The sequence below is a fragment of the Lepidochelys kempii genome, chromosome 9 (genome assembly GCF_965140265.1).
Source record: "Lepidochelys kempii isolate rLepKem1 chromosome 9, rLepKem1.hap2, whole genome shotgun sequence".
Classification (NCBI taxonomy): Eukaryota; Metazoa; Chordata; order Testudines; family Cheloniidae; genus Lepidochelys; species Lepidochelys kempii.
The window spans coordinates 27,383,056-27,408,148 of record NC_133264.1 but is presented as its reverse complement, the minus strand read 5'-3'; the positions used below and the strand labels follow the sequence as shown (position 1 = coordinate 27,408,148).

The following is a 25,093-nucleotide window of genomic DNA, read 5'->3' as shown; positions in this document are numbered from 1 at the left end:
TGAACAAGATGTGCTATCTGTCTTTGTCTCCCTTTCAACCAGTCTATCCTTGATTATCTTTAGTATATAGGTATGAATTAGAAAACCTTTTATAAATTGGGGAACATTGTGAATATTGACAGTAGGAATGGTTTGTTTTTTCTTGATTTTAAACAATAAAATATTTCTTAATTTTAAATGGGTGGAATTTTTGGCTTTATGACCAATCAAACAGAATTTTCATTATAATCTGACTGGTGTTTTTTCTCTCTCTGGTGATTATTAGGAACATAGTATTATGGAACATATGGGCATTGACTCAGGAACCACTAATATTTTTGATGATGTAGACAAGAGTGACTTTAAGACAGATTTTGGTTCGGAGTTTCCAGTAGGTTTAATTTTTTATTTTTCTGCACACTATGCATTTCTTTGCCCCTTGCTTCCTATTTGCACAAACGTGTTCTCCATGATTCTGAATTAGAACCATCTTATTATTGTCATATGGCCAATATTCTTTCATTTCCAATCCTTGTAGTGTTACAAGTATAGGGTATTGCATCATAATCTTCATACACCCACCTGTTACAGCATTGCTTCATTTCTACATTGGGGAGCTCTCACTGATTTCCACAGTTGTCCCTTAGGCCATCTCCAGCATATCAAAGCACTATTAGTCTGTACATACACACTGTACAAATGCTTGGGGTAATGTTGTGTAATATATTTTTTACATGTTGAGCCTGATTCTCTATTCTCATGATGGTTTAAATCTTGAGCACCTCCATTGAGGTAAATAGGAGCAGAATCAATGTAGTGGTTGAATTGTGAATGTTTCAGTTTCCAGTAATCTTAAACATTTGTTTTACATTACTTTAGATTTTTTCTCCAATGCCTGGGGAGTCTTGTGAGAATGTCAACTGTTTGTTAGAGGGAAGAATTTCAGTGAACAGTGAGAAGTCAGTGAAGAGAGAAAAACTGAGAGAACTGATTTTTCCATCCAGTTATGACCTCCTTCGCCATTTGCAATATGCAACACACTTCCCTATACCTCTGGTAAGTTAACTCCTTACATTTAAATTTTATATGTAAATGTATAGATTGAAGATGGTAAAGCACTTAGATAAAAGAATAAAACTGCTTGGAGGGTAAGATTTATCACTTAGCAAAGGTATGGGGCACCACTAAAGTCCCTTCATTAGAAGGGACGTCCCTTATTTATTCATCTCTGTACAATGACATCGGGAGTTGCTGAGGATGGCAAAAAGCTGCAAGAAATACCCCTGGCAAATATAGGTGAGTACTGCTAATTATTATTTTATTGTTTATGATTATTTATTGCAGTGATGATACTGATGATAATATTGGGAGGAAGGGTGAGGCAGGAGTGCTAAAAAACAGTCCCTTATTTTTGAAATGTAATGTTGGCAACCCTAGATGGGTGTAGTATAAACACTTAAATATAACACAAGGCTTATTTTACTTTGATTTTGCTGGAAATTCCCAGGATTCACTGGAGTAGGGTTTTTTTAGGGGGGGAGGGGGAGAGGGGGTCTCCTGCCCTTCCCCCTCTTCTTCCTGGAAAAAACTGGTTATGTCAAATGTGGCCCTCTAAACAAATATCTGCAGTAATGCTACTAAGATCTGTTAACAGGTGTTAACTTCATATTAATATTAGTCTTTACTTCATGATGACGATGGAATATATTTGAAATTCTGGAAAACGTGTGTTTAAAAATTAGGTTTTGTTGTACTTTTTAGATTATTGCATTTTTTGACTAGAGCTTCCTATTGCACCAACCTGGGGATATAGTTGAACAATTTGTGTTCCTGCATTAAGAATGTGATTCCCATGCTCCTTGCAAATGACCCAACAGACTGTGTTTGGGGAACTGTGTGGATCTTGGCAGGGCAAAAACCACACACTTGCCAGTTCCGTATAGTTTTGTTATCCCCTTCCTTGCTGCCACTACAGCCTCTGTGTTAGAATTAAAGTTTCACTCTAGAGACCGCTCCTATACAGGCGTTTGCAACTGTGCACTTAGTGGCCTAGCCTGCCTCTCCTCAGGCCTGCCTCCAAACTTCTGTGATGGCCCGTGCAGAGTCAGCACAGAGCCTATCTCTGCCCTAGCTTGCCCAGGCAGAGTACTCCTGTCTATCCAGTCCACAGGGCCACCCACAACATTTTGGCACCTGAGGCGGGGAGCTCAAATGACACCCCCATGTCTCCTCGCTTGGGTCAAAACTTTGAAAGGTCTCAATTCTGCCTTCTTCCTGTTCTTCTCCTGTCATGGTACTGCTCTGCTACCTACCCCAATAAAAGAGAATTAACAACTTAAAATGCCTTGTTCAAAAATTTTAAGTAACACTTAACTTTCAAATGCCTGAACAGCAAATGTAACTTTTCTTGTCTGCGTAGAAAACACTGGCATTTTTATCTGTTTGAATAATCAAAGTGGTGCTTTCCGTGCCTTCTTGGTTGCAAAGATTTGAACTGCTTCCTGCTGAAGGTCCACAGTCTGGGCCAGATCATGCTTTATTGAGATGGTTGCAAGGCTGACCAGCCTCTTCTGTGTCATTGTGGAGTGCAGATGTGTTTTTATTAACTTCAGCTTGGAGAAGCTGCGTTCCACTGGCAACTGTTACAGGAAGTGTTAAAAGTATGCACAGAGCAACAAAAGCATTTGGAAAGAGGGTGATCATCTTATTTGTGCACATATATTCCAGAACAGCCTTTGGAGTTGATCCTGCTGAAATGTATCTTGAAAGGGCTTTCAGTTCATCGCCTAAATCACTCGCATCAATATCGCACATGTTATCATGTGTCAACACTGTCTCTAGTACCCTGCATTGCTGGTGTAGGTCTTCTTCAGGTATAGTGAGGAGTTTTGGAATATCATAGAACATCCCAAATATACTGCTGTGTTCCTTGAGCTGCGTGAAACTTTCTTCAGCTGACTGTATTGCACAATCTAGCACATGGTTAAAGAATTCAATTTTGAATTGTTGTTTGGGGTCTCTTATGGGATTATCCCGTGCCTCGTAATCAAAATGTCGTCATCTTCGGTGACTCTTCTATTCTTGAATGGGTGGGAAAATAGCTTCAGTGTGAAGTTCCTCCTCTAACTTCTGTGCGCTCTTCAGAATGTTTTGAAAGCCCTCATCTGACCGGTAAGACTGTAGGTATGACTTTGCTTTGTCCAGTTGTTCCATTGCTACAGATATATCAAGGACAGCACCTTGGAGTCTCTTGCTTATAACATTTATTTCAAACAGTATGTCATGCCACAACACTAAGCCACACAGAAATATAAAGTTATGTATGTTTCTGGTGATTCCATTTCCCTCTGCCACTGTTCTCCCATGAACAGTTCCTGTCATAGCATTATCCTCCATAATGGCAACGATGGCATCCTCTATCTTCCCAATTTGGTGTTTGATAGGCTTTATTGCCTCCACTTGACTTTCCCATCGTGTGGCACTCAGGGTTTGTGTCAGAGAGGATGTTCCCAGATGTTGCTTCAAAATTTGACGTTGATGAGTTGATGCAGAGACAAATACATAGATGCTTTGAATTACATTACAAAATTCAGCAGCCTCACTAGAAGCAGATGCTGCATCACTGAGCCCCAAGTTCAATGAATGAGAACTGCATGGGACAAAAAAAGCTCAAGGGTTTAACTCTTGGATCCGTGTCTGCACTCCTCTGTTCTTTCCTCTCATGTTGGCACCATTATCATAGCCCTGACCTCTCATGTCAGCTATCGCAATTCCCGTATCGTCCAGCTTTTTAAGAAGCACATTTGTCATACCAGCTCCTGTAGTATCATCAATGTCAATACATTCTAGAAAATGCTCTGACTGTCCCTGCAATGGTGACTTTTTCACTAGGTTCTGTTGTTTTACAAAATGCACCATTAAAGTCATTTTGTTCCATATGGGTGATGTCAGGTGTGCAGTCCAGAATAACAGAGTAATATCTTGCTGACTTCAGATCTGCCACAATCTTCTGTTTGACTTTTGTTGCCAGTAACTATGTGATCTCATTTTGAAATTGTTTTTCCAAGGTAGTGGTGTGTGTACATTTCTTGGGTGGTGACTCTTCTTAGACGCTCCTGGAGTACAGCATCAAACTCAGCCATCGGCTCTATAATTTTAAGGAAGTTTCATTGTTTGGCACATACAGCTGATCTGAAGTGCCACGCAGTGCTGGGTTTTGAGTAGCAAGCACTCACAATGGCAATGAGCCTTTTCAGAACATTTTGCCAGTAAAGAGACTCTGATGCAATCGTCTCTTGATGCTGATCATCTATGGTGGCCTTTAACCTTAGTCTCATCTCAAGCTCTTTCCAGCTATGCAATGCTCTCTGGTAATTTGCTGCCTTCTCATGGCATGCCAGATTTCTAGCCAGATTTTTCCAGTTCTTTGTTCCTGTGGAACCCAAGTGAATGGAACATTAGACTGGAAGAGTTTGCAACAAAAACAGTAAGCAGCATTCTGGGTTTTTGAGTACATAAACCTTGTCACCATTGGGGATTCCACGCCAGTAATGTGTTGGATGGAAACTTCTATTTTCATTGTCTTTGGGGTTTTTCACTTGCTGTGGCCCATGCAGCACAAGGAAGTCCCTCAGGCTACTGCTCAAGTGGGTCCACAGTCCTGGATCATCTACACTTAAGGAACTAAACTCAGCAGCAGGTGTTTCTTGCGCCTCCACCACACACTTCTCTGATCTACACTTTTCTTCAGGAATGTACATGGTTACATCCATTTGAGATGGAGATATGGATGCTGCAGTAGCTGCCAGGTTACCTGCACGCTGACTAACTGGAAGATCAAGCATCTCCTCACCACACACATCCTCACAGGGGCCGGAAGGCTCACCGTGAACATTTGTGTCTATGTATCTCAGGAGAACTCCTTCCTGCTTAGATAGAAAAGCTTCCTTTGCTTTCTTTCTTTTACTGAATGCTGCCCCAGAGGGGTGTTTTCTTCTTTCACTCATGACTGCTATTCTGTGCCAGCTATATTGGCTCTCAATGCTCAATTGAAGGGGACAAATAAGCAGGCTGGTAGCAGGGCCTGCGTGAAGGAAGATATCAGCGTCTTAAGGGTCTAACTGGCTCCTACTACTTCAGTTGACTGCCTGTTCTCCTCAAGTGGGTTCAGGGAAGCAGCAGGAAGCTCCCTGAGAAGCTAGTGTTAATCAGTCCAGGCTCCTGGGGATGCTAGACAGGTACATAAGAGGCTCCTACTCCTCTCTCTCCCTGCAGCTCCTGCTGCTTTCTGTTATTTCCTCTCACCTTGTCTCCTGCTTGCCTGTTATGTCTCTTGTGCCCTCTTTCCTCCAGCACAGCACTCCACCATTTCTGTGCATCTAGAGCAGAGAGAATACATATGCACCAGCAGCAGACACAATTTTCTGTGTGGGTCCTAGTGGTTCTCTCCCCCCCCCGCCAGTCTGACATCTGAGTCGGCCACCTCAGTTCGCCTCATGGTAGGGCTAGCCCTGCCACTCCACAGTTGCTCTTGTCCATAGTGGCTCTACTAAAGTGACGACCTTCAGTAGCACCTACTACACTGGGTAACTTTGACCCCAAAAGATTATATTTATTGTTGCTGTGACACTAATTTTATTCTTAACCCTGTTGTGCTATGCGGTGCCCAAATGCGAACCAATTTAGGGCACAAGATAATATGAGATGTAGCAAGGAATCTTTTTTGGTTACTTTGAGTGTTTTATATTTCAATGAGCCTTCTGAGTAGTTGTTTAGCTACAGGTGTATGCATTGGAAATAATAACACATGGTGATATGCTAGATAAAGAAAATGAGTACGGCATTAAAATACTCATTTAGGGATTATGGATCAAATAAACAATTATACTGAATAGAAAATTGGATACTGTTAGTCACTGGAATTTTCATTTTCTGTAGAATTGGACGACTGCTGTCTGGTTAACTTACCAATGCATTGGTAACAGTTTTTCTGTTTCATTTGCTGTTTCATTTTCTGAGTCATAATTGACAGTGTAGCTGAGAAATAAGGGAATCAGAATGTATGTATGAGATTAGTAATGGTGAAATGTGTAGGACTGAAGAATTATTGTAGGTTTTTCTTCTTTGGGTCTTTGTTTGTTTGTTGGCATTTAACTGTATGCCACTTGAGAAATGAAGGGAGCTAATTGATACATGTCCCAACCTGAGAAAATCCCACCTTTCCAACACATACCCTTGTTGGCAGCTTCAGAAGAGTGGCCTAATACTGAATAAGCCTAAAGGCTGATTATGTGTCTCGGCCCAGAAATGTTCACTGAAAACATAGGAAAACCGACACAATTTAAAAAAAAAAAGAGTACTTGTGGCACCTTGGAGACTAACAAATTTATTTGAGCATAAGCTTTTGTGAGCTAGAGCTCACTTCATCGGATGCAGCTCACGAAAGCTTATACTCAAATAAATTTGTTAGTCTCTAAGGTGCCCCAAGTACTCCTTTTCTTTTTGCGAATACAGACTAACACGGCTGTTACTCTGAAACCTGACAATTTTAAAAGACAATACAAAATTCAACCAACTATTGTAGCTATCAGTTCAAGAGGTAAGATGTGATGTGGCACTTATAATCATCTCTGCTTTAAAAATATAAGAAGCTTGGGTTTGAATTTTCTTGCTCTTAATTTCTTGCTATTAGATGTTGGATGAGCTGTCTGTCCAGAGTAATTTTGGGTGCTTGTTTACAGTTGGTCAAAATACGAATACGTTTTGTGGATTAGTAAACGAAGACAATCTAGTTTTTGTTTCATATTTCTGAAGTATTTTTGGTTTACCATTAGAACGAATCCAGACTGGCAATAACTTGTATTTGTCTTTGGTTTTTGGGTGTTTAAGACATTTTGGTTTTCTAAATGTCTGAGATGTAAATACCATGTAGCTATTTTATTGGTGTAGTTTTTTGTTTAAAAAGTCTTATAAAAATCACGAACATACAGAAAGAAAAATTGAATATTTTACGTTTTGTCTAGACACTTCGTGCTGTTCAGTTTTTCCCATTTAACCCAAGAATTTTACTGTAGTAACTTACATATTTCCATAATTTTAATACTCAGTGAAGTAGCAAAATGGGGAAAAAAGATGAGTATTACAAAATGAAAAAATTTATTTGTAAGCAATGACAGGGGTGATATAAGCAGATACAGTGCATTTTAAATCAGTTCAGCTTAAAATAACTTTCTAAAAAAAGTGCCTTTTGAAATGTTTGGTTTTATTATGGCTGTGGAGAGTCTTCGCAGCTTATCAGTTGCTGTTGAGTACATTCTTCCTTTATTATACCTGGTAAATTAATACAGAAAGCATTTAACATTATTATGTAGTAAAGGTGAGTCCAGATCGCCTCAATTCATAAACCTTTATTAAATATTTTTGAATCTTTCTTGATAAATTGCATTACAAAACATGTTTGGATCATGCTTCATAGGTATTTTTTGGGTAGGTCTTTAGTATGACTTCATATGTTCTTAATTAAGCAGTGTGTTAAAATATTCCTATGACTCGTATCGGGTCTTCTGATAGTACAGAACTGTATAATATTCCAAATCAGTGTATGAAGCTGTAAAATAATAAAGTGATCCAGATCCATCATTAAGCTTTCCTTCTGCCCAGGGTTAGGGTTTGACAGTAATTTTATTGACATTGTTAGCCATGTTCAGCAAACGCACAGCAGTTGTATAAATTACATATGCATACACAGTGTTGGTAGTCTACGTTGAAATACTACAGTACTTTTGTATATAATGTGCCTCTTCTCAATGTACTCCTTCTCCTGTGAGAATCTTTGTTTCTTTATGTGCTATAAAAGTCTCAGTAATTTTTAGTCTAAATGTCTTGGAAAGATAAAAATATAAAATAGGATCAAAACAGAGATTCAACACTGCCAACAGCAGAGTGGATTCCTTTGCTTTAAAGAGGGATTGTTTCAGAAGACAATCGGTTATAGCATCACTCTGGCTCAAAGTATAGGGGATCCGAACAATGTGGTAAGGAACGAAACACATGATGTAGCCTGCTGTTACTAACAGTATATTTATCTGAGCTTTCTTTACATTTGCATAACTCTTGCTGTATTTGTTTAGGTAAAGTTGTCTAAAAACAAGAAAATTGGAAATAAGTATCATGGCTGAAAAATTCAGGAATATTGCTGTACATATGAAATTGGTAAACACATGCCAATCTTTTCCAACTGTTGTTTTGAAATCAATACACCCCACAGTAGGCTTTTGTTCTATTTCTTTGATTGGAATCACCATGTTAGGTACCATTATAAGGAGAACCATTATCCATACAACTGCAGATAACATCTTGGCAAATCCAGGTTCTTGGATTCGATAGATCTTAGTACTGTGCATTAACTGAAGGCAGCGGTCCATGCTTACAAATCCCAAAAATATGATTGATAAATACATGTTAATATAGATGAGGCAAGCTGTGACCTGGCAGTGGAATATCCTCAGTCTCCAGGGGGCAATACCTAAGTCAACAATTATTTTTACTGGCAATGCCAGAGTCAACAGGAAATCAGCTGTTAGGAGGTTAATTAGATAGATGCTCATACATTTTTGTTTCTGATCCTTTTGAGTGAATGCCCATAGGGCAAAACAACTCCCAATAAATCCAATGAGGAAAATTAAGTAGTAAAAATAGGTAAATGGTTCCAGTTGTCTGTAGACACTGCAATTTGAGATATTGCTTAAGGACATTTTAATTATCCGGTGGAAAAGTAAGGTGTTTTGGCTGCTTAAAGATATCTAGAACCTGAAAAGTAAGACATTAGAGATAATTAGTGTGAGAATCTTGTTCCAGTATAATTTCATAAAAATGTGTGACAAGACTTGGTAATGATATTACTGAAACTGAAGTATTTGTATTTCTCAGTGTCTGGAATAGTTCACATTAAGTTGCATGGGTTTCATTCAAGTTTTAAGCAATTTATTGAAATATCTTGGGTCCCTTTCCTGCAAACACTTATGCTTGAGTATGTTCACTCATGTGAAGAGTTCATTTAAGCGAATGGGACTATTTGTGTGTGTGTATATAAAGTTACTTGTGTATCTGCAGCAGGGCTGCCCCTGGGGTTTTTTCTCCTCTGGGTGGAAAACATTTTCAGTGTCACCCAGCAGTTGACCTAAAAGAAATAAACCCCCAAACAAAACCACACAACAACAGATGAGTGGAGCAGCGGAGTAAAATAAATAACTAAAGAGACTGAGTGGTGTGCCCCCCCAAATGGTGATTTGGCACCATTAAAAGTTGGGATTCAGGGTGATCACCTTGCCCCTAAGACTGGCCCTGATTTTGCTGGATCAGGGACCTAGTCAGTTCATTGGAGCCACACTCAAATGTAACTTTTTATAAAAAAAATGACACTTTTACTCAACAAAACAAAAACAAACAAAAAACCAACCCAACCCTCCCAAATCCCCCCCAGTTAAGTTAATGTTTATAAAAATACTTCATATATAAAATATTACAGGATTAGTAAACATTAATAATACTCTGTCAAAACCAATAAGGGTCTATCCAATAGAGAGCTGTGCTCAATACTAAATATTCCTAAAATTGTTGATTCTTCTAGTTAAACAAAACAAAAATATATTTGATGAATATTTTATGTAGTTCAGAAAACATTTTAAAGAATCTGTCAGTCATTTGCATCATATTTTCAGGCTTCCTCAGACATTTAGGGAAAGGAAAGTGTATTTGCTTAGATGGGAACCTAAGTATTATTTTAACTATCTGAAACTACCATTGTATAACTTTTTTTATAGTAGCTACACTGGCATTAACTTTAGTTGGAACATGTTGACTGAAGAGGAAATGAGTGTTTTAAAGTTTTTCTGAGAAATAAGACAAGGAAGCAAGTCTTTGTTGAAATAGCATTGAACCATATTAGCTTTCTATTTATATAGTACTGTCTTTTTCATTTGCTAAAAATTCTGTTTGTTTTAGTGATCAAACATAATTCTAGGTTAAATGTTGCCTGAGTAGTAACAGTTGACAATGAATCAATATAACATAATTACTTGGCCTGTGTGTATTGTGTATATAAAAATGCAACTACTTGAAACTACTCATGGCTAGAAATAGAAGATCTATAACATTATTATAATCACCCTTCTGCAAATGGAGGATATTACCCTCCCAATAAAAGAGATTATTAACCTGAGGTTAAATGAAGTTGAATGCCCACAAGGTACAGAGGAAATAGTTGGTTTTGTTCCTGAGCCAACAGAAGGTAGGAGCCAAACTCCTGATATGAAAGAGAATTCACTATGTCATTCCACAATGATTATTCTGCTTGATTTCAGATGAGTTTGGGAATGAGCTGTATCCAGTTCTCTTTGGCTCAGGGGCTGCTCTACTGGAGGGCTTTTTTTTATGTGGAAGGAGCCAGGGTCTCCAAAGGGCAAGACATTCAAAATGGTTATAATGAAGTAACACTTAATAAGTGCAGTGAAAAACATTAGTGCTTTTAATATTTAACCTATTAGTTTTTCAGTGCAATTTGGCATATTATTTAGTATTTTATGCAATATATTTACCTTGGTGTATATGGACATATTAAAATGTATAAAAAGCATTTAAAATACATACCTTCCTTTTTAGATTCTGAAGTCTCATAGGCATTAGAAGAAAGTTTGTAAAATGCTTGATTAGTCTCAGTGGATAGTCACATCTTTGTCTGATAATATGTAAATCCTTTCCCCTTTGTGCGTAGGCTGCTTTTTAAGAGAAATGTCTCTGTGGTTTTTAAATGTGTAGATTGACGTAATTAAAACCAGCACTCAAATTACTAAACAACCTGGAAGTTACCTAAAAGGGTCATGATAGAAAAATGTTAGTGTTCACGGAACAATCCAAAGTTGCCTTTTTCCTCTTTGGGAGAAGATGATGTTATGGAACAATGTTTTCTTGAGCTGAAGGCAAACTGCCTGCAGCTGTCATGGGGCCAGAACTTGCACAGCCCTCTACACCTGTTAATTTCCATTGACTTCAGTGAGATATTGAGGGCACATTGCATCTTGCAGGACAAAACGAGAGTGAGCTGTGTGGGTAGAAGGCAGCCTCTTAAAGAATGGAGTTATAAACTCTGACGTGCTAACACAAATAGAATGGATTATCGTGCTTCAACATTTTGGTGGCATTTGGGTAATTTCTATCATTTTAGAGCAGGGGAGGGCAAACTACGGCCCGTGGGCTGGATCCGGCCCATCAGGGCTTTCAATCTGGCCCGTGGGATTGCCAGCTCCATGGTGCAGCGGGGCTAAGGCAGGCTCTCTGCCTGCTCTGGCCCTACGCTGCTCCTGGAAGCAGCTGGCACCACGTCCCTGCGGCCCCTGGGGAAGGGGGAGGGAGGGGCAGAAGGCTCTGTGCGCTACCGTCACCTGCAGGCACCAACCCCCAACTGGCACCAACTGCCATTGGCTGGGAATGGGGAACCACACCAATGGGAGCTTCGGGGGTGGTTGCGCAGTGGCGAGGGCAGTGCTCAGCGGAGCCACCTGCCACACCCCACTCCCAAGAGCCACTGCCGGACATGCTGGCCACTTCTGGGTGCGGGGCCAGGGCAGGCAGGGAGCCTGCCTTAGCCCTGCTGCGCGCCGCTGCCACCCCAGAGCCGCTCGAGGTAAGTGGCGCAGGGCCAGAGTCCGCACCCACAGGCTTGTCAATCTGTTGTAATAAAAATTAAGGTTAACAAACATTGATTTGATTGTGAATGAGGGATTGATGACTCTGCTCAAACCTTAATTTATTTTAAGACTGAAACTTTGGGCTTGTCTGGATGGTGATGGCAAAGCTCACTAGAGGTATGTGATTTGTGCTAACATGTGGGGCTCTAACTGCCCTGTGTAGACTCTGATGGTGCTCTCTAAAAGGTACCTAATTCACCTTAAAGTCATCCAAACAGGACTATGTTAATGTGAAGCAGGTACCGTTTAGAGACTGCCAGCAAGGTCTATATGGGGCAAGTAGATCCCAGCATGTTAGTGAACTTTATAATTCATAATCCCTGGCACGCTTTGCTGTGCTGTGTGGGGAAGCTTTGTCACATGTTCACTTGCGTTCCCCTTTCCTCCCCACTGTGCACTTTCAAGTTATGGCTGGAATTAGAATTAGAAGCGCCAAGATGCTGTAACTAAGGGCTGGTCTTGTGGCATGTGGTTTGGAAGCAGAAGCAGAGGTATAAGAAATCTTATGAGTAAGTCTTTTCTTGCAAGAGTTACAGCCCAGTTTGCAGACTTAAAAGTTTCAAGTGCTTCTAGTAGATATCTAAGCATATGGATGTCTTTCTGAACCAAATTCAAGTTTCAAATCTTCTGATATTTGTCCAGTCTCTACTAAAAATAGATGGGCTGAGCGAGCAGCAAAAATCTTCATATTTTTCTTTTTGAGAAAAACCCAGACAGTAGAACAAGCTGTTGAATTTAGCCTAGTTTCTCTGGCAGTAGTACAGAGAAACTAAAATGTACAGCAAACTCACTGCAGACAATCGTCAAGATCTCAGAAAGTCGAATGACATGCCAAATGGAAGTAGTTATCACCACCAACCAAAATACCCTTATTGCCTACAGGGTTGGGAAAATCCTTCGTAAAGAAACTACTCCGTGTGTCTGGTTTCAAGCTTAGTCACAAACTCAAAACTCAGACTATGTTTGTGAAATGTTTGGAAAGGTTCATAAAGTTTTTGAGTGATCCTGGATTCAGAATTGAGCAAATGTGGGTGGAGTTATGGCTTTCCACCTAAATCATGCAGACCTGGTAGTTCTGTATGTTTTTAACATGAAACCCCAGGTGCTCAAATTTAATTTCATTTTAAGATTTTGGAGTTCAAGTTGAACCCAGATCTCTGAGAACTTCCTCAGGTATATAAAAGGAGAGGAATCCCCCTGGATCCAAAAGGAATGAAATGTCTCTAGTTTTCCTAAATCTTTCTAGTTATTCAGAAGGGGAGGAGGCATGGCATTATCTCCAAATGAATAAAAATGCAATTTATGTCATTTTAAGATTTTTGTCTTTATTTCTGGATCAGCACCCCCTCAGTAAGCTCCCCTGTTTGTGTCAGTTATTGAATAAGTCAGTGGGGTTCATATATATTTTTACTTTTTATCATGATGGCTGACTGATCTAGCCAAAGGTATCAAGACACTTCTATTTTAAGCCCCCTTCTTGCAGGAGGCAATACGTCACGGACCCCAGCTTTCAGAGAAAAGGATAGGACTTCCGTCATAGTCAGAAGTTAAGAAGCAGCGGTGTGACTCTAAAGTGTATAAGGCAGTATGTAGCCCTTTCTCCCAGGAGGAAGAATGTTATAAACATAATATTCCCCATCTGATTAATTTAGAGTGTTGGTACTTGAATCCAGAAAGTTCACATCCACCCATCATTCAGGCCTTGATTCAAGAAAGCATCTCTATTTGGGAAAGCACTGAAGAACATGGTTAAATACTTTCCTGAATCAGGGTTTGACAATCATTTGTTAGGCCGGTTACTGACATACAAGGCTTTGCATACTTTGTGACCACACAGGGTATGTCTGCTCTGCAATTAAAATCTGTGGCTGGCCCATGCCAGCTGACTTGGGCTCAGCCTAAGGGGCTTCTTAACTGCAATGTAGACATTTGGGCTCGGGCTGGAGCCCAGGCTCTAGAGGACCTTGCGAAGTGGGAAGGTCCCAGAGCTCCACCTGCAGCCCGAGCACGAACACTACGCCACAGTTACAGCCCATTAGCCCAAGCCCATAAGCCTGAGTCAGCTGGTGCAGGCCAGCTGTGGGTTTTTAATTTCAGCATAGACATATTCACAGTCTCATGGGTTTTTCTCTTGTGGAGTTTCTAACCCTCATAAGAGTGAAAAAGATTGAGAGCTGCTGTATTCATCCTCTTACCTGGGATGTTGCTGATGGGCGTGAACACTTTGGTCATAGGGGTTCACTTTTGCCGTGTTTGTTGTCCTGAGTGCTAGAAAAATCTCTCTTGCTGTCTTTTGCTGTCACTTTTAAAAATGTGGGAGCAGGAAACACATGTATGTATATAATGCAGAACAATAGGAAGGAAGCAGGCAAAATGCTGGTGAGGTAGCTGAAAACAGTATTAGAATGGCTGTATTGGTTGACATGGCAGTGTAAATGGAGATTCATATGGCATTTTGCTAGAGAGGAGAGTTACAAGGCCATTTGCACAATCACATTACATGTGGGATGTAGGAGAGCAACATATTTAGAAGCTTGTTCAGGCCTCAGAAATACAGTAGTCCTGCCATGGAGTGAGTTACCGATGAGATGAATTTGGCCCATTGTCTTTGGATCCTTGTCTTATGTACAATGTAAAGTTGTATGTTCTGTAATGTTACAAATACAGATGTCAATTTTAGATTTCTCTCAGCTTTGAATTCTTTTGTGTGTATGTGTGGGTTGAGTTGCTGAACTCCAATATGTCTGTATAAAGTTGGAAAACACACACACAGGAGTTGGCATCTCACACACTAACACAGTCTAAGCTGAGAGAAATATGTGTAACATTGTGTTTGTAACACCCTAACCATAGTAAAAAAAAACTTTCTATATTTTAGAGAGAGAGTGAATGAGTTTGAAAATATAATTTAATGAGTTGGGGGAAATCTTTATTTTTTAATCCGGGATTTATGTTGATATTTAAATATTTACATGGTATTAGGAGGTGATCACTCTTGAAGATGTACTAAGTGTTTTTTTTTCTTTCAGCCAGTTACTGTGAGAGCTGAGTTTACTGGGTTTCTGAAGTTTATATTAATCAGGGGACTAATAAAAATGAGTCCTGGAATTTTCCTTTATCCCTTTCTCCACATCCATTTTGTGATTATAAGCTTTGTGACTAAAACTGTCCTTAAGGAGTAATTGTTGACAAGTTTTATTAGCAGCATTCAACCATGGAGTTCTTATGGTGGTTCTTTCATTTATGGTTTTCTTCCTGTTTGTTTGTTATGAGGAATCCAAGTAAACTCTGGCTCTGTTCGTACTGTCCCTAAGTCTCATGAGGGAGGCTCCTGCACGTCTTTTTGGGAAATAAGCAAAAAGAAGTTTTTCTGTACATTTTTAACCTCTACATATACTAGCTAGCAATTTTGGCACACTGTGTCTTGTGACTTTCATTTGACAGATTCATTGTTTACCCCATAATATATTTACAAAAACATCAAAAATTTAGATCCTGCCACAAGGGAGTTATATGAATTGTGATCAGGGTCATTTACTGTGGGGTTGAGGGGAAGGAATGGACTTTAATTTTTTGAGTTAAACATAAAGAATGGTAAATTATTATTTTGTAGTTCAGTGTAACTCCTGTCTCTTTAAGACTGTAATCTCTTTTGGGAGGGGCATAGTTCTTGTTTGGCACACTGCACTGCGTGCAGCCAAGCTGCTGTATAAAAATGGTAATGAGCAGGGCCTGTAAATGACCTAGTGCTGCACTTCATGGCAGCTAATGTCAGCTGCGTAACGTGATCGCAAGTATCTTCCCTGACAGGCTATGGTGTAGTGTTTTTATAATTTGTAATTAATTACTTTTAATTAATTCATGTTTACACAGTGCTTTAAAGATGTGCAGTGCTGTGTAAGTGATCCTTATTAGTTGATCTATTAAGAGATGTTGCTATTAAATATACTTCCATAAAAAGGATGCATGATTAAAACTTAAGGAAATCAGTCATTTTGTGGGTGAAATCCTGACCATGCTGAAGTCAGTGGAAGTTCCCCACCTGACTTCAGTGGGGCCAGGATTTCATCCTTTATGTTGGCAGAGTTTGGCATGAGCTTTCCTCCATAAATTAATTCCTATTTGCTGAGTTTAGCCCTTGCTTCTGGAAAAACTGTGGTGTTCTGTTAGTGGAGAAGGAATTTGAAGCTCCAGTCCAAAGCATTAACATAAATAACCCATTGCACGTTAATGGGATCATTGACGTTTGTCCGATGTAGCTCGTGCATTATCACTACAGGCTAGAGCAGGTGTATGAGCTGATGCATAAGTTAGTGTGAGATTTATGTACTCTACATTTCTGAGTTTTATGTGACAGATATATGTGCTCATATCTGGTTATCTCCTCAAGAGTTTGAGTGGCTGAACAAGTGAATCTTAAGAAAAAGATAGTTTTGAATTCCATTTAGAAATTTATGTTTAAAACCTTATGAGCAACTTCATTTTCACATTTATGCTTTAAATCTCCCTTGGCTTCTCATGCTGCATGTTACCTCTACCCAGGAGGAGAACAGAAATGGTTACCTCTGCAGTAGGCACAAAATACATTTCAGTCCCTTACTTCTCAAAAGGAACACAACCATGTTATTATAGTGGAGCCCAGGGTGTCATGAGGAAGACAATTCTTCTATTGCTTATGTAGCTGCCTAAAGCATGGGTTCTCAAACTGGGGGTTGTGAGGCTATTATGTGGGAGTTGCAAGGTCTCAGCCTCCACCTCCAAGCCCCTGCTTTGCCGCCAGCATTTAGAATAGCGTTAAATATAAAAAAACGTATAAGGGGGGGTCGCATTGAGAGGCTTGCTGTGTGAAAGGGGTCACCAATACAAAAGTTTGAGAACCACTAGCCTAAAGTGAACAGGCACATTTCTGTTTGGTTCTGAACCAGTGGAAGGAATTATAGAAAGTAAGTCCCTCCTTGGATGGTTGGTGACAGTGGCATGACTGCAAGACTTCTGGCCATCTGGGGAGGCAGTTGGGGTAGGTAGATAGTCTGCTGAAGGTATGCGACTCACTTTCTTTCAGAGGTAGAGTTAACCACCTTAGTGTAGAATACATTTCTGACCTCACCTGCAAGCCCTGTCCTTTCCAGTTTATTTAGCTTATTTTCAGTCCAAGTAAAAGTGAAAAGCACTGTGAGGGGAAGGGAGCAAAACTAGGTTTAATAGGCAGGCTGGTTGAGACTTGTGCCCAGTACAGACACCAAACTATTGTTGGTTCAAAGGCTATGGACGCACTGTTCTGCATCAAAGTTATCCAGTGATGGATTGTTTTTTAATAGGGCAATATAAAAAAAAAAAAAAAAAAAAGCACAGCGAGCAGTATGTTTTCCATTGTAACCCCCTAACATATATCTAGTCGTTCAAAGTGATAACGTGTCAACCTGTTTGGGTGGGGAGGAAGGATTTTTCCAGAATATAGATATGTTTGCATAAATTACTTTCTAGTCATGAAGATGAGATTTTACAAAGGCAGGTGACAGATGCTGTTTTCATGTCACTATACCAGTACTCTTTCACTGGCCCTTTTGTTTAGATAATGCAGCATATACAAAGGGGCACTTATGCAAGGTAGTAGGTGCTCTTGCCATAAATTACAATAAGAAAATTAAAATCTCTCACAAACCAGTAGATTCCCCTCCTTGACACATCTGGATTTCTACTGCCAGGAGGAATTAGCCTACCAATGGAACCAGTGCAGTTTCTCTATATACACTGTTCTGAAACCAGACTGACGTGTCAAAGAGACCTGAGGCAACATGAGAAATATTGTTTCTGATCTTAAAAGAAAGTTCAGACTAGATATGGACTCACTAGATATGTGACATTCAGATGAAAATCTAAACCTCTGTAAAATGTGGGGATGTGAGGGTCTGGGATTTCGGTGTGCCAATTCAAACAGTAATATCAATGGGACTCTAGATGGTTTTCCAGAAATGTGGTGTTTACTTCCTAGTCCCTTAGGGCAAATCTGGCATAGGTCAAGAGTGACAAAAAGCCATCACTGTGGGTTGGTGCTCTCAAATCAGTTCATGGTAGACATGGCCTCAACAAACAGATTAGGGATTCAGTGAATGCATTTATGTACTGATTATCAATACAGCCCATAGCCTTGTCACCAGGATGCCTTATTTTTAGTTAAAAATGCATATTAGTTATGAACTACCTTTTCATCCTGAGAGACTGTCCTTTCAGAACAGTGGTAAGGCAAATTGGCAGGATCCCTGTTGGAAAAATTCGTGTTGTTTCCAGCCATAGAGAGTAAAACGGAGAGCTTCCATTTGCAGAGGAGTCATCTGGAATCTTTTATAAACATTACGTTCACTGGCCCACTCCCCATGTAAAATTATAAAATCCAAACAAACCTAGCTGCATTGAAAAAGAGAGGTTTTATTTTTTTAGTATAAACACAATAAAACATGCGAGATGCACAATAAAACATATGTACACACAAAAATAAATGAAATATGGGTAGTTTTCAGTTCTTTGTACAAAGAAAAACAATGAAACAAAGCAAAATACCAAATCATTCTTTCCAAGTACACAAATGTCCTGTTTTAAAGAGAAACTAATAGCTCTGAGTTTTAGGTTCAAACAGCTAGTTTCAGTAGACTCTCCTTGCCTCCTAAAAATTCACTGTTTGTGAAGAAGTCACAGCCTCTTTGCTTTGCAGGTTTTTTGGTGCAGACTAAACTGCATGCTAGACAGTGTTTGTTCATCCCATAGATATAGTAATGACTCAGTCTCTGCTGATCTGAATGGGTGTTTAGTTTTTCATCTACTAAATCATCTGTGCGGGTCACCATTTTCCCTTAAATTTCATTTCCGTCTTTCTGTACATAAGCAGCAGTTGCTGTGTATACCTGGTATTAGAGCAAATTGACAGTCTCTTCTAAGGACTTAATCCACTCTCTGATATGCTGGCATGTATTTCCATTTGTCTTGTAAAATGTACAGCTATGCATAGTATGAGTAAGCCAATGATTTGACAAGCTACTGTATATAATAATGTGCATGGGCATGTTACCAAAAAGGACTGTGCTCTGAGAGAATAGAGCTGTTTGAAACTAGTCGTTGGAGAGTATGCAAATGATACACTAGGCATTATTTCAGCCTGGAGAAACAGGGATAAGATTGGGACCTCTCAAATTTTCCCAGTACTTAGTGGTCCAAAATGCAAGAATATTGGCCTCACATCTAACTCCAAAGCAGAATAGCATATTAAACATGGGACTAAACTGTTTCAGCAGAATTTCAGTAATGATTTGTGTGTTAATCAGTAGACTGGGAGACTTATAAAAAGGCCCATTAAAATATACTTTCTTCATTATGAAGTCCTGTAGAATTTAGTAGAAAAATACTTTTCTACAGGTTTGTAGAACCATCCTCTGTTGCTTAAAATAATATAGCATATCTGTGCTGTAGAATTCAGTAGGGTGGTTTCTAAAAACAGACAGGATATAATTTTCTGTTACTGTCTGTAGGTTGTGAGAATCACTCTTACAGATTCCTATAGTTTTGTTGCTCTTAAATAAGATAAAGGTTTCAAATAGATTTTCATGAACTATAAAATTACCTCCCGTCGCCAAATCATTCTAGGATTCCCCAAGCTCTATGCAGAGCCTTGAGGATCTGAGCTATGTTACACCTTTATTCTTTCCTATCATCCTTCAACTGTCCTTACAGTTGGTTGTGTGGAACTGTCTCCAGAATCAGTCATCTCAGCTCTTCATTTTGCTGGAGATTAATATAGGGCTTTCTCTCTTCCCTTCAGGGGCTGAGTACTCTGACTTGGTCTCTACCAGCCACTCCAAAACAGTCTGCTGCTGAGGTAGAAGATCTCCTCCATCCCTGAGCTGGGCAAATAACGGATTTTTTTTAAATTCAACATCAGTTGCAAAAAATAGGGGAAAAAAATTAGTTTGGGTTGAAATTCTTGAATCAAAAAGTCTGTTCCATAGTGAGAATTTGAACCTGGATCTACCACATTCAAGATGAGTGCCCTAGCCACTGGGCTAAAGGTTACGAGTGGGTGATAGCGTCACCAGCAGCAGGAGCGTCACTACCTCCTCATCTTTCTCCTCCTCCTTCCTCTGGCCGTTTTGTGAATGCCCGAAACTATTTATGTCAAATTCACGACTAGTTGGAAGCCAACTGAAACTGCATTTTTTTGTTGAATAAGCGATTTGTCCAAAATTTTTTGCGCAGCTTTGCTATTCAGTCGCTTGTTGCTAGCTTTCACTTCTTATGTGCTCCAGGTTGGCTTATGGAAGTTATAGTTTGACGTAATCTGGAAGTAGTGCACAGTACAGTGTGTGGTAATGCTTTTAAATATGGAAAACGAACAGCTGAAATGCTTTTTAAATTGACACCTTGTGTTTATTGTTGCACATGCTCTTCGTTTGTCCAATTCCTTTGTCAACTGCTTTGCAATCTGGAATAATTTTCCATACTGCATCTTATAAGGGATATGTGAATTTATGAAATAATTACGCTTTCATGTAGTGTTTGACCTTCTGGATCTAGAGTTTTCTATTTCACCCGAAGTTGTCAACTTGAGATGCAGTTGTTGGTATAACTTTTCTCTAAAGGGCTTGCAGAGAAATAAATAAATAATGGGGTCAAGGCACACATTTGCAGCGGACAGTAACAGAGTAAATTCTTTTGCATAGAACAGATTTTTGCTTGACTGACAGGAGAACTGAGACCCAGTTTGACTTAATGTGTATGGAAGTCTGCAAAGATGATATGGCACAAAACAAATGATAAATACAAACATGATGCTGAATATATTGCGATTGATTTTTTCCCTAGTTACTGTTGAATTTCTCCTGAACTTTCTGTAGGAACTATATATTTTTCTTGATATTGCACTGTAAAAAATGATTAACAGAAGAAACACAGTCCAGAAAATTCCTAGGCAAATATAGCTTGAAGCCTTATGCCATTGTAGTCCAAGCTCACTTTTAAGATTTACACACTTTTTGGAATTCTTCTCTGTAGCACTTTGGTTAGTTAAAATAATATTTGGCAGTGATAAAAACATGAGCAATGCCCATATGACTACAGAGACAATCTTGCTGTAATTAACTGTGTGAACAAAGGAGGTAAGCATAGGCTTTACAATTTTGTAGTATCTGTCAAACCCTATGAGGCCAAAAAATGTTATTCCAACATACATATTTAGGTAAAAAATAACAGCAGAATATCGGCAGACAATAACGTTGAGCTGCCAAGGCCCAATTTCCGCATCACTAAGAATTTTGAAGGGGAAAGTCAGGCTCATAAGAAGGTCAGCAGCAACAATGTTCTTGAGATAAACGACAAAGCTTTTCTTGCTAGGAACATGTAGGAAAATCCATGCTGCTACACCGTTTAGCAGGATTCCTCCTATGAAAATGAATCCATAAGCCAGTGGAATGACATGAGTAGTTACTGTTGAGTTGTAAGTACAGTTGTTTCCTGAAGTGTTTACGCTTGAGTTGGACATCTTAGAATATTTTAGTCTGTGTTCCTGAAAGCAGAGGGAAAACAGTTTTACCAGCAAGATAAATTGGATGTTTTCATGTTGAAGTTGTTTCCATTATTATAAAATTAACATTGATGTCCTTTGCTGTATCATCAGGATGCTTTTCAGGAACTGAAGTAAATATCATTTCCAATAAATGTGCTTAGTATAAATGTCTAATCACTGGTGTTGGTTCACTCTTTTAGCTCTATGAGGGAATAGTATTGTTTTAAATAAGAAAACAATAGATTCTCTAAGTCCTTGATGCCTTTCTGTGAGACAGGCTTATTGCAAAAAAAGTGGGGAAAATTGTGGGATGGTCTAGTTAAAATACCAGGGTGATCATTCACTTAGTGATCTAAATTTTGGGTGTCTACTGGAAGAAAAGCCTACCTACAACATTACTTATGTTAGAAGAAAAGGTGGAACAGAAGGTTTTTGGTTTTTTTTTTTTGAATTTTCAGCACCACTGATTTCCCAGCACCTCAAGTGCATGTTGCATTTTTCACTTTAACAAAATTATTATATTTTTAAAACACTGAAATATTTCACTTTTTTCCCCTTCAGTGTACTACAAAGTTGCACCCTCTAAGCATGGATGGTTCCAGACACAGCAGAATCTATGAAGTTCTGTTCTGCAGGAGTAATATGTAAGGCATGATTTCAGGTGTTTAGAGTAGGTCCCCGTTTTTTGTTATGTAGTGGAGACAAGATTGATGCTAGTGGGGGCAAGATTGGTGAATATATTCCTGCCCAGATCCATTGCTCACGAGGGCCGTAGGGGCTGCTCCAGTCCTGAGGCTGGAGTAGCAGCTGGACAGTCACTCAGTTGATACTATATTACTTGGGGAGTAGGCTTTCTTCCTGTCATGGCCCCATGGAGATACCAACTCCAGTTCCTTGGGCTAGGTACTGGGAACAGGATTTGGAGCATAGTATATGTGGTTTAATGAGTGCAGATATATGCAGTTACAAAGGTCTGGAGTTCTGAATTCTAAGGCTGGTATACTATAGATATCCTGTATGTTATTAGAATGTGTGAGGGAGAGAAATGTTGCTTCAGCAAATTTTAAATTCTGTATATTGCACTTGTAAACAAGAGGCATAATGCCAGCATTCCTTACGTTCTGTTGAAGGAAAGCCTTAAGTGCAACTAGCACAGCTTGCTCTATCTTAGTTGTTAGTGGCTTGATTATAAAGATGCGTTTGTACACTAGCATAAGGTGTAAGCTAGAAGTGTCTTCTAAGGCTCCCCAAATTAAAACATAAATCATTTCTTCATGGGCTCCAGGAAATCACATCTGCTGCCTGCTCTCCTTTGACAGAAGGTTTATGTGGGTCTATTGTCCTTGTTGGGAACTGAGTAACCAATACTGTATATTGCTGCTGTATTTGGCAAACTAAAACTTTAAGAACAACTGAGAAAACAAAGCTCTTTGGTGTCCCTTTGAAAGTAAAGCTTTTGCTTGTTGCCATAAGTTTGTTTTGCAATGGTCACAAGTGAACCGAAAGTTAAGAATAGCAGATCCATGGGATTCCTGTGCGTGGGAGGCTGGAACTCAGACACAAGCTCATGGTCATTTTAAATACACAACATGGGAAATTTTCTTAGAAATAGGACTGCACAGTTGGGTCACCTTTTGCATACTGTATTTGAAACATCCGGTTTACAGAGAGATTGTCAGGTTTTAAGTCAGTCACCTTTAACTTGGAATAGGATGGCATATGGTATATCACAGGTCCCAGATTCTCCCAGTAATAGGTTCAGAGGCCCACAGTTAAATCTTTTCCTAGTAGACACACATCCAACTGTAAACAACTTTAAACTCTAGCTGTCAATTTTAGTTGGGAAAAGAGGGGTGTGTGTGTGAGAGAGAGAGAGAGAGAGAGAGAGAGAAAGGTGTAGGGCTGTTAGACTATAGTCACAATGTTAATAGATGGGGAGGATCATTAAAGGGTCATAAGGTTAATTCACCTAGAGCTTGGGAAGGAATTATCAAATATAGGAAGATTAAAAAAAAATTGCTACAATTTCCCCAACTGAAATGGCTAAAGCTAGATACCTAAATCCCCATTTAAGCACCTAAACATTGCCTTATTTGTAGGCTCATTTTAAATTGATGGGAGTTGCATATGCTCATTATCTCTGAAAATCAGACCACTTTTATTTAGGTATTAAGGCATCTGTGTTTGAAAACTGTAGTCCTTGGGTACTGTCCTCTTCCCTAAACCCTTGTTTGTACTGTATTTTTTCTGTTTAGACTGTAAACTCTTCTAAGCAGGGAGCTGTCATGTTTGTCAAGTGCCTTGGAAATATTTGGGTGCTACATAGAAAATGAGCTATATGCGCAAGAATTTTGCTAATGGCTAGTGGTTCTGTATCTATAAAGAGTTTGGGCAAGTTCAGGTGATGGTCCTTGCGCAGATGCCGCACACTCTGGAGGGTTGTCTCGATGGTGTTGGCACAAAGAGGTGGGTATAGAAGAGCTTTGTATTTTGTCTCTCGCTTAAGTCCAAGACAGAGGATTCCTTAGAGAAAGATTACACTTTCAATTTCTGCTTAGTTCAGTTTCCTTTTAACAGTTATATAGTTCATAAATATATTATCTAGCCTATACAAGCTGGCTATATCTAGTGAGTGATTGAAATCACACACAGGACAGAATCTGTAAGTCAGCTGAAACCAGTGGCATATCCTTACCTGTTTTCTTCTGATTTGATAAGTTGCAGTGGTTATTTACTGAGGTGTCAGTGTTCTAAGGGAGTTTTGCATCCCAAGGGACTGGGACTTTTCCTTTCTTGGGTAATCTGTACATAAAATGAAAAACATACAGTTTAGTTGTGTGTCAATGGTTACATATCTCCTTAAAGGGTATTTAGGGGGAGCTGACAGTAACCCCTGTATTTAATTTGCCTAATATTTAACATTATAAAAGATTGTGGAGATCTTTTATTGAGAAGCTCTAACACTTCCATTGTTTGTAGCAGGCCTTTAAAATTTGGCAGAGACAAAGGCCCAGGGCTAGAGACTTCTGTTTTGCACATCGTGTGAAATTCCATTCAGGTTTAACTGAATTATAAGTTGATAAACAGTCATTTCCCTGCTTTGGCTTACGTTCCTCAGGAAAATTTTGGTAGTGCTTCAGAATAACTAACTATGAACATTCTAAGAGCCAGGCCCGTGCTACATTGGAAAGCCAGGGAGTTATTGGAGCAGCTGTTGTGAGGGGGTGTTGTGTATATAGCCCCAGAGTCCCATATCCTTCTGTGTGGACACAACATGAGGTAAGAGCTCACTACATTTTCGGGGAGGGGAGGGACGAGCTGGGCTGGAGTCCTGTAAGTTTCCTGGCCCCAGCATATAGCACTAGCAGCTCATCCCTCTCCTTTAAAAAAACAAACAAACAAAAAACTCTTCAGCTAATGTCAGATTTTAAAAGCTCTATCACAAATGTAGAACACTTAACACTAAAACTGCTATATTAATTATCCTTTTTTAATAGTGCATTAGAAAATCCACTTAGTTGGTAGCCTGTTTCTATCCTCATGTGAGAGCTATAATGCCTAAACAGACTTTATCCTTTTTTGCTCATTGGTACTGGAAACTGTTGTCCTTGACCAGAAGTTCTTAAAACAGCCTGTGTAGTTCTTGTTGCCAAGGCTGTGTCTTGCTTTTCACTAATCACTGTGATCATATATTGAACATTTGGTTTGGGTATCCTCTGAAGATGATGCTAGAATTCTGTACTGTACATCTTTATTGTTTATAAATGTGGATCTGCATTCACAGCTGTCTGGACGGTGCTTCAAATATATCATTTTTAGG

At 39.4% G+C, this 25,093-nt stretch overlaps 3 protein-coding genes across 17 annotated transcripts in view; 1 reads left to right on the top strand and 2 right to left on the bottom strand.

Moving 5' to 3' along the window:
* Nucleotides 1–25,093, top strand: part of MED12L (mediator complex subunit 12L) — a 321,153-nt gene that overhangs the window by 96,720 nt on the left and 199,340 nt on the right. For 10 of the 13 annotated variants that reach the window (XM_073359681.1, XM_073359677.1, XM_073359674.1 and 7 more), the window contains 2 exons: nt 266–370; nt 859–1,035. In XM_073359681.1, coding sequence (XP_073215782.1) covers nt 266–370; nt 859–1,035 — 282 coding nt within the window. The remainder of the gene's footprint in view (nt 1–265; nt 371–858; nt 1,036–25,093) is intronic. The other 3 variants (XM_073359680.1, XM_073359679.1, XM_073359678.1) reach the window with 1 other exon arrangement.
* GPR171 (G protein-coupled receptor 171) lies at nt 7,181–24,026 on the bottom strand. Of its 3 annotated transcripts, none has more exons than XM_073359688.1 (2): nt 23,969–24,026; nt 7,181–8,787 (listed from the first exon to the last, which is right to left on the bottom strand). In XM_073359688.1, exon 2 carries the CDS (start codon nt 8,730–8,732, stop codon nt 7,782–7,784), a length of 951 nt encoding a protein of 316 aa, XP_073215789.1. In that variant the 5' UTR covers nt 8,733–8,787; nt 23,969–24,026; the 3' UTR covers nt 7,181–7,781. The 3 variants fall into 3 exon arrangements, with proteins under 3 accessions (XP_073215789.1, XP_073215791.1, XP_073215790.1); XM_073359690.1 differs by lacking the exon at nt 23,969–24,026 and adding an exon at nt 17,926–17,985; XM_073359689.1 differs by lacking the exon at nt 23,969–24,026 and adding an exon at nt 10,627–10,783.
* P2RY14 (purinergic receptor P2Y14) lies at nt 18,235–24,057 on the bottom strand. Its single transcript, XM_073359687.1, has 2 exons — nt 23,969–24,057; nt 18,235–21,273 (listed from the first exon to the last, which is right to left on the bottom strand). Exon 2 carries the CDS (start codon nt 21,247–21,249, stop codon nt 20,257–20,259), a length of 993 nt encoding a protein of 330 aa, XP_073215788.1. The 5' UTR covers nt 21,250–21,273; nt 23,969–24,057; the 3' UTR covers nt 18,235–20,256.

Coding starts and splice junctions, on each gene's coding strand:
- GPR171 (XM_073359688.1), bottom strand. CDS start 8,732: ATGTCCTTAAGCAATATCTCAAATTGCAGTGTCTACAGACAACTGGAA.
- P2RY14 (XM_073359687.1), bottom strand. CDS start 21,249: ATGTCCAACTCAAGCGTAAACACTTCAGGAAACAACTGTACTTACAAC.